This window comes from Octopus bimaculoides, chromosome 29 (assembly GCF_046866305.1).
Source record: "Octopus bimaculoides isolate indiv1 chromosome 29, ASM4686630v1, whole genome shotgun sequence".
Taxonomy (NCBI): Eukaryota; Metazoa; Mollusca; class Cephalopoda; order Octopoda; family Octopodidae; genus Octopus; species Octopus bimaculoides.
Window position 1 is genome coordinate 16,711,088 of NC_142956.1, and position 13,050 is coordinate 16,724,137.

General features: G+C 38.4%; 1 protein-coding gene across 1 annotated transcript in view; it reads right to left on the reverse strand.

The window, feature by feature from the left end:
- Window positions 1–172: 172 nt before the first annotated feature.
- LOC149130380 (uncharacterized) overlaps window positions 173–13,050 on the reverse strand; it is a 16,484-nt gene continuing 3,606 nt past the window's right edge. Inside the window, exons 2-7 of the mRNA XM_089344894.1 lie at window positions 9,994–10,195; window positions 8,861–8,932; window positions 7,991–8,062; window positions 6,436–6,507; window positions 3,403–3,474; window positions 173–1,645 (exon numbers count right to left, since the gene is read on the reverse strand). Coding sequence (XP_089201020.1) covers window positions 1,570–1,645; window positions 3,403–3,474; window positions 6,436–6,507; window positions 7,991–8,062; window positions 8,861–8,932; window positions 9,994–10,175 — 546 coding nt within the window. The 5' untranslated portion in view covers window positions 10,176–10,195 and the 3' untranslated portion in view covers window positions 173–1,569. The remainder of the gene's footprint in view (window positions 1,646–3,402; window positions 3,475–6,435; window positions 6,508–7,990; window positions 8,063–8,860; window positions 8,933–9,993; window positions 10,196–13,050) is intronic.

Sequence of the window (13,050 nt, forward strand, 5' to 3'; positions counted from 1 at the left end):
TGTCTGCGTGTGCGTGTGCGTGTTATTTCCCTTGATGCGATTGTATTTCTTCAATTCTCGACTGTTTGGATCCATTCCAGTTTTTGTATTTATCCTGTTCCTTCAAGAACTTGCCTTCCACTTAATTCCAATTTTCACCAGATTATTCTAGCAAAGTCTATTAATATATTCTACTGGCAGCTTCTTCAGACTCGCATCGCTCCAATTAAATGAAATGCAATGAATAAAAAACTTTCTTCATCTCATTTCTTTATTCCTGTCGTCATTTCATTAATCTCTACCTTTTCTCTTTTTGACTCTGATGAAAGAATATTCGTTTTCCACATACTTGCTAACATCTTGGAGGCTGGTTAATATTTTTTTTGTTTTTTTTCCCTCTTTTGGTCTCGGCTGAGGATCTTTCTATCGATACTAGCGTCTTGGATATAACTTTGGGGCCCTAGTAATCCATTACGGCACTTACCTAGCGTACTTAGTTATGTACATCACCTGTAAACTAAATCCCTATGTTATAGGTATTTCTTGCTTTATTTTGGTGCTAACTTCATTTCACTACCATAAAATATAAAGATGATGATAATGAAAACACAACAAAGACAAAATCAATATCACTTAAAACTTTTATTCATTATTTTCTAACAAATTCCTCAAAAATCCAGCACGATCATCTTCAGAAATCAAAGTCATCTCTGTGTTGATGTCTTTAGATATATACATATTAATGAAGTTGAGATTCATTGATTTCATGTCAAGCTTGAAGAATAATAAACACTGTCTTTTAGCAGACAAAATATTCATAATTGTTGTCCTGTTGTAATAAATTTTGATAGTGATCCTGTTACAGTTGTGTATGAATACTCACATGTGTACGTAAGAGGCCTTTTGCATAGAATGATTTACCGCAGATTTTGCAATGATATGGTTCTCCTCCTGTATGAATGTGCTTGTTACTATTGCTAGAGAATGATTCACCAGATACCAGAATAATATGGCCCCTTCTTTCTATGGGTACGTTTGTGTTTAGACAAGACCCCACTTTGGGAGAATGATTTGCCACAGATATCACAATGATACGTCTTCTCTCCTGTATGAATACGTTTGTGACTATTCAAATGGCTACTTGAAAAGAATGATTTACCACAGATATTACAATGATAGGGCTTCTCTCTTGTATAAGGGTTTTTTGGTGTAGTTAAATGATTCATCATGAGAGAATAATTCGTCATACATATCACAGATAGCATTTTTTTCATTTCTATGAATATATTTTTGTTCAGTTGAGTCTCTATTTTCAGGGAATAATTTAATGTTGTTTCTTTTATCTGAGATCTTGTTTAATATGTAAATCAGGATGTGAAAACTGTCCACTCCTTTGTAAAGTTATCCAAGCTTAATTAACCTGTAAAGCAATCACCTCCTCTATATTCCAGACAGCAAAGACTTGAAATTGTTGCTGCTAATTCCATCGTCCAGAAGAAATATTTCGCAGTATTTTGTCATAGACTTTCTTCAGATAAAGAGGTTGATGTATTGATGAATGCTCCTTATAAATATATCGTCTTCGTTTAGTCAATAAAAGTTGATGAAAATATCAAAGGCACATCTGAATGAAGAAATTTCTTTTCTGTCAACAGGATGTGATATTCTGAAATAGAAAAAGAAACTAAGATAAAGAAGACAGTTAAATGACATAACAAATCAAGATTGCAAATATTCTTTTCTACTCTAATAACAAGGCCTAAAATTTGTGGGGGGGGGCGAGACAATTAGATCGACCGCAGTATGCAACTGGTACTCAATTTATCGACCTCGTAAAGATGAACATAAAGACAGCCGACACTGTCATTTATTTAATGTCAATGTTTCCAGTGGTCAGAATCCATTGAAGCATGGAAAGATTTACTGCCTGACACGAAACTGTGCCGATGGCACGTAATAAGCAGCATTTGAGTGTGGTTGCCTAGGCAGCAGAAGATGAACGGTTGTTTCCGTGACGACTCGACGGTTCACTTCGGATATCTCCGTGACCTTCGTTACGGCTGCTAAAACGGGAGGAGGAGAAGAAAGCTAACAGGTTGTGTGTGCGTGCCTGTTCTTGTCTGTGTGTGGGCGTACTTATGTTTGTCTGTGTGTGTGTGTGCGTGTTTAAGCACGCAAAGACGCACAGAGGCAGACACACACACACAGGAACAAGCGCACACGCACTCACGCAGAATGCATTAGCTTTCTTCTCCCCCTTCCATTTCAGCAATTGTTAGGTAGATGTGTCTGCGTGTGCGTGTGTGCTTGTACTTGTCTCTGTGTCTGTGTGTCCGTTCCTGTTCTTTCCTTTGTGTCTGTGTGCGTGCTTGTTCTTGCCGCTGGGTCTGCGTGTGCGTGTGTGCTTAATCTAGCTTCTGTGTCTGTGTGTCCGTGCCGCTTTTAGTCTCTGTGTCTGTGTGCGTGCTTGTTCTTGCCTCTGTGTCTGTGTGCGTGCTTGTTCTTGCCTCTGTGTCTGCGTGTGCGTGTGTGCTTAATCTATCCCCTGTGTCCGTGCGGCTTCTTGCCTCTGTGTCTGTGTGTCCGTGCCGCTTTTTGTCTCTGTGTCTGTGTGTCCGTTCCTGTTCTTGCCTCTGTGTCTGCGTGTGCGTGTGCGTGATATTTCCCTTGATGTGATTGTATTTCTTCAATTCTCGACTGTTTGGATCCATTCCAGTTTTTGTATTTATCCTGTTCCGTCAAGAACTTGCCTTCCACTTAATTCCAATTTTCACCAGATTATTCTAGCAAAGTCTATTAATATATTCTACTGGCAGCTTCTTCAGACTCGCATCGCTCCAATTAAATGAAATGCAATGAATAAAAAACTTTCTTCATCTCATTTCAATGAAGAGGAAGAAGGAAAAGTACAGAAGGAAAAGAATCAGAAGATGTAGAAGGATATGAAGACAAAAAACTGGAAGAAGAAGAAGAAGAAGAAGAAGAAGAAGAAGAAGAAGAAGAAGAAGAAGAAGAAGAAGAAAAAGAAGACGAATAGCTTCAAGAAAAATAACATCAACAACGTCTACCAAAGCAACAGGAACCGTTAAAATATATTCTTAAAAATAAGTGTAAGAATCATCTGGTGCAAAATATACAAGGGTTATTCAAGGATGTTATATAGATCCGATCTACACTTAAACACCGTATGTAATGTACATAAATACACTCACCTCCATTCATCCATACACAGAGACATACACATGAATGCACCAAATGTTTCCCTTCATGTATCATGCTCCCGTATATCTCACATCTCAGAGTTTGGTTCATACTCACATTCACATACATTCACAAACTGTAAATTGCATCTCTATAAAGACATTACAGGTATAGAAAGATATCGTCAACGAAATACTATAAACGTAGGTCGATTCAACTTACATTGCTATTAAACTGGAAAGATTCTGGAAGGTTTTTGCTTTGATTTTCGCAATTTTATTATCATTCAAAGTTCTGGAAAATAACATTGAGTTAAGAACAATTATTGAACAAATTTGTGTCTAAAGAATTGGATGATGGAAGAAATGAAAACTAGATTAACATCATGATGAACTTCATGATTATTTAGTAGATAATGTTGGGTGTGATGGGGCCGTGATGAGTATGATGATGTGGCAGAAGAGAAGAAATAATTGTGGGAGCGAGTGTTAATGATGATGTTATGGTGTTGGTGGTGATGTTTTCGGTTGGCGAATGTGGGAAAGAAACAGAAGTTAAGAAGAAGACAAAGAAGAAGAAGAAGAAGAAGAAGAAGAAACAGAAGAAAGAAGAAGAGGAATTGTTACATAGACAATCAATTGAGGGTGAAAAATTTTATTTTAAAATGAAAATATTCCCCAAAAGACTTACAAATGATATACGAGGTGATATGAAAACGTTGAAAAGAAATGACATAAACAAGAGATAAATTGTAAATAGTTTTGGATGAGGAAGAAAAAAGAGTAGATGCGGTATCTCCAGATATTCTGTCTAAACGGTGAACAGGTGACGTCGACTTTTGTCATACAGGTAGCTTCTAACATATTACAAGATTTCTGTAATACGCCAGTGTGGACCTGAACCAAACACATGTGTTCTTTTCGATCGTATACTAACAGGATTTACACTGAGCGAATAGGCAGTAATACTGTAGCTTATCCAGGTTTGAAAACTGTCGCCTACGCCGATCAAAAGTTTGCAACTTGTAAGATCGACTTAGATAAGACTTAAATACCGAAAGCTGAACATATCGTTTGCAGCACGTAAAGCGTACATGACGAAGGTGTTATGATGCTGATGATAGGGCTGATGTTCTTAATGTTGATTATTCTGATAATGATGGTGATTAGAAGTTTCGCTGTGATGATGAACATGATATTAATGTTGATGGTGATGCGCTCTGTTAGTGATGAAGATGACGGTTTTGAAGATTGTAGCCCGTTGGCACCTCACCAAGTCGGAGCACCTCCTTTTCACATTCATGTGGACAGTTTCTTTCGGTGAGGCGTCCGTGGCTAATGATGCGCAGACACACGCTGAGGATACGGTATCTCCAGATATTCTGCCTAAACGGAGAACAGGTGTAGTTGCTGTTTGGCAAACAGGTACTTTCTCAACTCGTCTCCTTTACTAAGCTGCAGTCCTAGGTCAAGAAGAAACCCAGAGAGAGAGAGAGAGAGAGAGAGAGAGAGAGAGAGAGAGAGAGAGAGAGAGAGAGAGAGAGAGAGAGAAGAGAGAGAGAGATTGAGTGAGAGAGAGAGAGAGAGAGAGAGAGTGTGAGAGAGAGAGAGAGTGTGTGTGTGTGGCATCTGGAATGTTTCCAAGCACTCACCGGTGCGAAAAATCGGTCAGTGGAGTACCAACGGTTCAAATTATGTAGATGGTTACTGGCGAAAAAGTACGGTGGCGCACTTGGAGAGACTCTGGGCATCAAAAAAGTCGAACTGACAGCTGTGTCCCTGAGGACGTTTGACCCGGGGCTGATGAATAACTTCCAGATATCCCTCACTTCGCAGTGCTACCAGGGCGCACCGCCAATCCGGGATAAACTCTGCAGGCACGGAGGTGCTCTCACACGAATCTGCCGTCGTTGCACACAGAGCGACAAAACCGTTCTGCAAACGCTCGTTCAGTATCATGCAATACTGACTTGTGGAGTTATGTCGAACAGTTGTTGTTGCGTGCATGATGGATCTGTCTATCGGCCGAGTCCATAGTGAAGACCGACCCGTCGCTTTCTTCGGCCAGGAAGGGCAGGGAATTTTCCTCTGTCCGGTAGCAGTAGCGAAAAGAGTTTGTATGTTGGCACAGGTTGCCATGACTAGAGACAGACTTTTCTCTTCGGCCAAACCCGGATCAAGTATTTCAGATTTCACTTGGAAAGAATATGAGGCCAGAGAAAGAAGCGATGCCCCGCCCCCATTACATTTGCTGAAAGGTGTGGGAATGTAGCGAAACTGGCCCGTCTGAGTGGTTCTACTCTAATGCGTCTTTAGGGTGGGGAATTTGAGGAGGAAAGTTTTACCCTTCCGAATACCATCAGAATCAGGGGGTACCTGAGCAAACCCTGGGTGGTCATAACCCCTACTGGGGAAATTTCGTTGTAATATTTTTCTTGACCCCTGTTTTTGTTATTGTTTTTGTAACTGTATACTCGTAGTTTTGTGGGAAAGCCCCACAATCCCCGTCTACTGTATTGTCCCCTATACGTCGGCACTAGTGGCTAATAAATGAAATTATTAATATTATTGTTACTATTATTGTTATTATTATTATGAATAGTAGTACTAGTACTATGTCTTGCTGCTGTTGCAGTTGTCGCAGCCGTTGTTTTCGTTGCGGTACATGAAGGAGGCGGATGTGGTGGTGTCGAGGAGAAGGAAAAGTAGGAGGAAAAGAAATGACCAACAGAGAAGAAATTTATGCAGACGCAGCTTTCCAGTGGTAGGAGTAACTGATAAATATATAGAAAAGCGTAAAACGAATTACTCTGAGTTGAAAAGTGGAGCAAAATTTAAACATGTGTAATGTAATTCACAATATATAATTAGAACGGAGATCCATGAATGGTAATCAGCGTTGATCGAGAAGTAAACATAAAAAATAATATACAAAAAGGGATATACAAACACAAGTCGTACACTGGTGTACGGCCATTCATACTGAATTACATAGATTTATTTATATATGCATATGCATGCACAAAATCATATTCATTAATTATCAGACACACATACATAAACCCAGACGCTGATAATCATACACACACACACACCTCTTCAGACATTAACACAGAATTGCATATTCCTGGGGAATGCGACTGAGTGTATGTAATGCGTCAAGGAGATTGAGAGAAAAAAGGAAAGCATGGAAAGACATTAAATGTTTAGAATTATATTATCAATAAAAGAGAATCAAAAAAGTAATGCAACTTACAGATTCCTTAAATTGGGAAGATTTTGAAAAGATCCAACTTCTAATTCATCTATTGCATTTTTATACAACTGTCTGTAACAAAAAAGTGAATCGTGAACAAACGTATACAGGTTCGTAATGTATATAAAAATATAATGCAAAAAAAATTAGGAAAGTATACGGTGATGATGACGGAGTAGATGATTATAATGATGATAATTATGATGGCATTGGTTGTCGTGGTGTTGGTGGTGATGGCATGATAATTTAGAGGGCGAGGACGATTTTAACTTAGTGTTCAAGTTGATCAAGATGCTAGGTGGTGGTAGTGATGATGATGAAGATGATGATGATAGTGATGATGATGATGATGTTTGTGGGGGTGGTGTTTAAGATAATGATGTCGATGAGGAAGGCTACGGTAATGATGATTTTGATGATGGTGATGGTGATGGTGAAGCAATTATGTAGCTGGACATATTTTCACAGAAATAAAGAAAGTAAATCGTCAAAAGTTGGAAGGTTAGATATATTTATATATGAGTAAATTTGCTTTAAACAATACAATTACAAGATTGAGGGGTGGCATTCATCGTTCATCTAAAAGCAGTAAATGTTGTACAAACTTCAATACAAGTTAAAACACTAGTATTAAACAAGCCATAACCAAAATATAAACATATGTATGCACATACATGAAATTGCTGCTTCAGCAATCACACACGCTTATGTACTTACACATACATACATAAAGACTCCCTAAAACACACAAACATACTCACATCGACGAACATTCAAAATCATTCACTTACAGCTCTGGAAGTGGTTTGAGAATGCAGAGAGTGACAAAGATAAAGAGCGCAATAGAATGGGATGGAAATTAAAGATTATAAATATGACGGGAATGAAATACTATCAAGAATGATCCAAATTACTATTCTGTTAAACTAGAAAATTTCCGGAAAATTCTTCCTTCAATTTTCTAGATAGCATTGTCATACAATATGCTTACTGTCATCCCAAATATAATGCAGTTTTTATACTACTTAATTTTCATAAATAGTATAAACAAAGTTCTCTTCTAGTCTAAAATATACTCTCCTTCATTTTCTACAATGCTCTTCCATCTATCTGGCCGACCTCTGAGGCCCCTATCCGAAACTTCACTTATCCGCAACGAAAAATACTCCTCCAGTACTGTTCTGATCTCCACTAAAAAATTCATATTTGTTTCCCCATTCAAATGGTTTCGAAGAGTGCAGAATAACTGATAATCAAATGTGCGAAATATACATCCACAAAGGTTATTCAGGGATGTTATTTAGATAGATCTACAGTTAAACACCGTATGTAATATACACACGTACGCTCACATCCATTCATCCACACAGAGAAATATATACAAGCATGCACTAAATGTTTCCCCTCAAGTATCACGATCTCACATCTCAGAAATGGGCCCACAATCACATTCACATATATTCACAAACTATAAAGTGCATTTGTACAAAGACATTACAGATATAGAAATATATCGTCAAAGAAATAGTAGAAACGTAGGTTTGATTTAACTTACAGTGTTGCTAAACTGGAAAGATTTCCGAAGGTTCCGGCTTTGATTTTCTTAATTTTGTTATAGTTCAATTTCCTGGAACATAACAGTGAGTTAAGAACATTTATGGAACTAATTTGTGTGCAAAGAATTGGATGATGGAAGAAATGAAAAGTAGATTACCATCATGATGAACCTCATGATGATGTTGTAGACAATGTTGGGTGGGATAGGGTCAGTGATGAACATGATAATGTGGCAGAGGAGAAGAAATTATTGTGGGGGAGTTGATGGTCATATTATGATGCTGATGATGGGCTGATGTTAAATTTGATGATTGTAAAGTTGATGAGAATTCGCAGGTTTTGTTGTGATGAAGTATATGATATTGATGATGATGTTGGCGTTGAAGATTGTGTATGTGTAAAAGAATAAGATTAAGAAGAAGAAGAAGTAGATGATGATGAGGACGAAGGAGGAGGAGAAGAAGAAGAAGAAGAAGAAAACAAAAACAACAACATGTAAAGAATTTGTTCAAATATTAGCGTATGAATCATCTGGGGTTAAATATACAACTACAAAGCTTATTCAAGTATGTTATTTAGCGTCTATGTAGACGTAAACACTGTACGTAATATATACACAAGTTAATACACTCATTCATACACATACACATATACATGCATACACAAGAATATTTCCCCTCAGGTATCACGCTTCCATATATCCTATATTTCAGAAATGAGCCCAGATAAACATTCAGACATTCACAAGCAATAAAAAGCAACTGTTGAAAGACCAGTGTCGGAGCTTAAATTAAAGTATGGGAAGACATTACAGATTTAGAAAGACATCGTCAATGAAATAATATAAAAGAAGATTGATTCAACTTACAGAGTGTTTAAACTGTAAAGGTTTCGGAAGGTTTCGACTTTGATTTCTTCGATATTGTTTTTACTTAAATCCCTGGAACGAAAAAATTGAGTTGAGAAGAACATTTATGGAAATCGCTTAAATAGAAAACAAACTAGTTAGTAGATTAGAAGAGGCATATAGGAGAGGAGAAGAATAGCAAAGAGCGTGCTAACGGTGATAATAGATCTCGACCATTTCTTCGACGCGAAACGCAAAGGTTACATTATCCGAACTACATTGCGTCCTCTGAAACATGCAAGCTCAAACACCGTTGGGTTTGCCCGTGTAGTGAAGGCACAGCATACCATTATAGCAAGAATTCAGTCAGCCGTCATGTGCACTCCGATTCCAAACAAATGTGTGATATGTTTCCGCACCACGTCGTCAAACTGTTTTCGAGGAGCGATATACTTGAGACAGCGGGCTTTAAGGGCTACTTCGATGCACTGCCGCTACTATTGGACTGGGAGGCTGAGTGTGGTGAGAAACTAGTATCAGCAAATGAAGTGGCAGAAGTGCTGATCTGCTGTGAGGGGCATATATCACCAGGTTTGGATAATCTACCTTCAGAGTTATATTTCCATATGGCAAACATAATGGAAAGGAACCGAGAATAGATGTGGTCTTGGCAGGATCTCTGGTCAATGTCAATCAACCCAAAGCATTTGACGGGATAGGTCATCGCTGCTTGTCTGTTCGTTTCCGACTTCAGAAGCTGGGTCACCCCAATGTCCAGCAGCATCTGCTTGGTGGTCAGATTCAATCTCTCAGACACTTTCATAATCAAACTTGGTTCCCCAAAGATGCCCCCTCTTCTCGTTTATATGTTTAGGCGTTGGATCCTTTTTTGCGAAGGCAGAGTTTGTAGAGAGTCTGTAGGAATCCAGTGGGGGTGAAACACAAATAAACATAAAAAACCAAAAACTTGAATCAAAATACTGACAATATATTAATAATAAAAACAATAACAACAACAACAACAATAATAATAATAATAATAATAATAATATTAATAATAATAATAATAATAATAATAATAATAACAACAACAACAACAACGAGAATTTAAAACTTGGAATGTGGAAAATATGTAGAAAGTGTCTAATACTTACAAATATGTAACATTCAACGGAATGGGTTGCGGGATCGAAGTCAGTTCCCGAGATGAACAAAATATGTATGTGTGAGAATATGTACAGCTACATATGCTGCAAACGTCTGACGCAGCACGTGACTCCAAACATAATCTCATAAAGAGAACCAACACAAAAGTCAATTTGAATTGTTGGAACATATTTTCAGACGTGGATTAATCTGTAAAATAAGAAAATACAAAATACCAGAAACTTCAATGTCATTTATTTCCCATTGGACATTCTTCGAAGGACAAAGATTGTCCCCTGTTCCATGAGATGAATTTATCTTTGATTCACTTTCAGTTTAATATTTAAACTTACAAAACTAAATTCAATGATAATTCAATGGGGAGAACAGAGTTATTGAGTAATAAAATCGAAAGTAAACTGAACATCAATCGCACACACACACTCTCTCTCACACATACACACTATCTCACACGTATTATACATATGTGCGAGTGCATGTGTATGTGTGTAATGTCCTTGCTATTTTTGTTGTTTTCCTTTCCATCAACATTTTGTCTCCCTTCAGATTCCATGAAGATATTTTGTGAAGTTGCTACAACCACCCAAGTCCCTATCAACAGCCTCAAACACATCTTTCTACTCTCAATTAAAGAAACCGAAGCGACCTCTGTTGACAACGCCACAATCACATCTACAATAATCCCATGAACGCTGAGAACCACTACACAATAACATAGGCAGCGGAAATGTTTGCTCCCTGCTTCCACGGAAACGCAAGCTCTTCCCAACAGCGACCTAACTTTTTTTCGACCAAACTGCTCCATATTACCTCGATTCCTTCGTGGTGGTGGTCGTCGTCGTTGTACTACACGTGAATAACTGAGAGTAGCGCCTTCAGAATAGTAACTATTTATGCCCTAACAGGGGCTGGGAAGCCAGATGTTTTCAGACGTCAATCTCGCGCTTTAGTACTTGTAAGAGACTAGACTAGAATTTGACGGAAGGAAGGTCTGTATAGGGCTAGTACATTGTAAGAGTTGTGTGAGAGAGAGAGAGAGAGAGAGAGAGAGAGAGAGAGAGGAAAACCCACTTAGAAGCTTCCAGCTGTCTGACAGGTATCGAATGAATTAGCCTCTGCGTGGGGCCCTAGGCATGCTGTGGCTGCCGATACGCAGACACTCCCTGAGGTTGTGACAGCTGAAACAATTTCTTGATGGTGGACGTGTGTTGGCACCATTTGTGAGGCGTTTTTCCACAGCTCGGTCTCCTTGACAGGGCTGTAGTTCTTGGTGAAGGAAACCCCCAAATTCTCTGCCTGGTACCTAGAATGTCACCAGACGTATAGAGCCCTCTACAAGTCGAGCATGCACTTGTGGAGTGTCTGACCATGATAATGAAGGAAGGTCCACCAACTGCTAGCGTCACTGTAATGAATGAGTGGGTGGTGTTCTAGTTTGATTGGCACATGGGAAAACCATTTTAGTCTTGAAGGATGTGTCAAAGTATAAGGAAGTGTCAGACTACCGACCCATAGCATATTTACCAATCATGTGGGAAATGGTGACAGGAGTAATAACTGACGAAATGTACACGTTTTTAGATTATGAAAGATTTTTATCTGATGAGCGGAAGGGTTGTAAACGAATGTGAAGTGGGACAAAAGATTAGATGTTAATAGACAAGATGATATTAAGGAACTGCAAAAAAGGAGATTAACGAGACTAAGAGTGGCCTGCCTTGCTTATAAAATGGCCTATGATATGATGCCTCATAGTTGGATAGGGAAATATATGTGGTTATTTGGAGTGGTAGAAAGTGTACAAAGACGGCTAAAAAGAAATATGACAGCCTGAAAACCAGAGTTAACATCTGCAGGTAGGCCATTAAGTACGGTGAACATCAAAACAGGATTATTTGAGGGGGATAATCTCTCACAACGCCTGATTGTTCTGATACTAGAACCTCAATCAATGGTTTTGAGACATGGTAAAGCCGGATATAATTTGGGAAATGAAGTGGAAGAGGTTAACCAAATACAATATATGAACAATTAAGAGCTTTGTAGGAAAAATGATCAGCTTGGCCCATTTGTGAACACAGGATTTTTTTTCAATTGTGACATAGGAATGGAATTTGGTATGAATAAATGTATTATCTGATATTGAAGAGGTGGGGGTGGATAAAGCAGAGTTAAAGACTTCAGTCAAAGTTTAGAAGAAGTCAGCGATAAAAGTATTTAGGAATTTTGGAATCAGATACCAACAAAAGGAAAGATATGAAGGAAACCGTTTCGAAGGAGTACTTCAGGCGGATCAAGATTAAACTGAAATTTAAGTTAAATTCTAGGAACATTGTAAAGGTAATGAATTAAAGGGCTGTATCAGTTGTGAAATATGTGGCGGGTCCTGGGAATTGGAACAAAGAGGAACTACAAGACATTGATAAGATCGAAAAGCTCGGATAATCATGACGATGTAGAAGGCTGTGTATGAAAATGGCAGATGTAGACAAACTGTTCAGGAAAAGTAAAAACGGAGAAAGGGGTTTGATCAGTGTGACGGATTATGTGAGCATGGTAGTGAAAAGTTTCAATCAGTATGTTAAGGAAAGTACTGAAGAACTGCTAAGAGCAGTATGCAATGCAAACATTCTAAGAGGTGAAAGAAAAGTTGAAGTATTTGAAACACGGAAGCAAATTTGTATGGAAAAGCATTTACACACTCAGTTTATGAAGAATACGGAAGCATAAGACGCGTGGAACTAACTGAAAAAGGAAATGCGCCTAATCTCTCCTAATCCCCCATAATATTTGTATAGGTTCAAAGTCCCATTCCATTCATCCACTAACGCTAAGGAGTGAGATATTTCTAGGAAGGTCTTTAGACGCTTAAAGATATCAGAGCTCCACTGTTTCTTTCCCTGCTGTTCATATCCAAGATCCCCTACGTATCGGTCATGTCTAAGAAAACTTTTTCGAGGCCTTTCTATGAGTCTTCTAAGATCTTTCATTTAAATTCTTCCGTATCGTTTGCTGTTGCTGTTGGTAAGGGTGGGCGTGGTCAG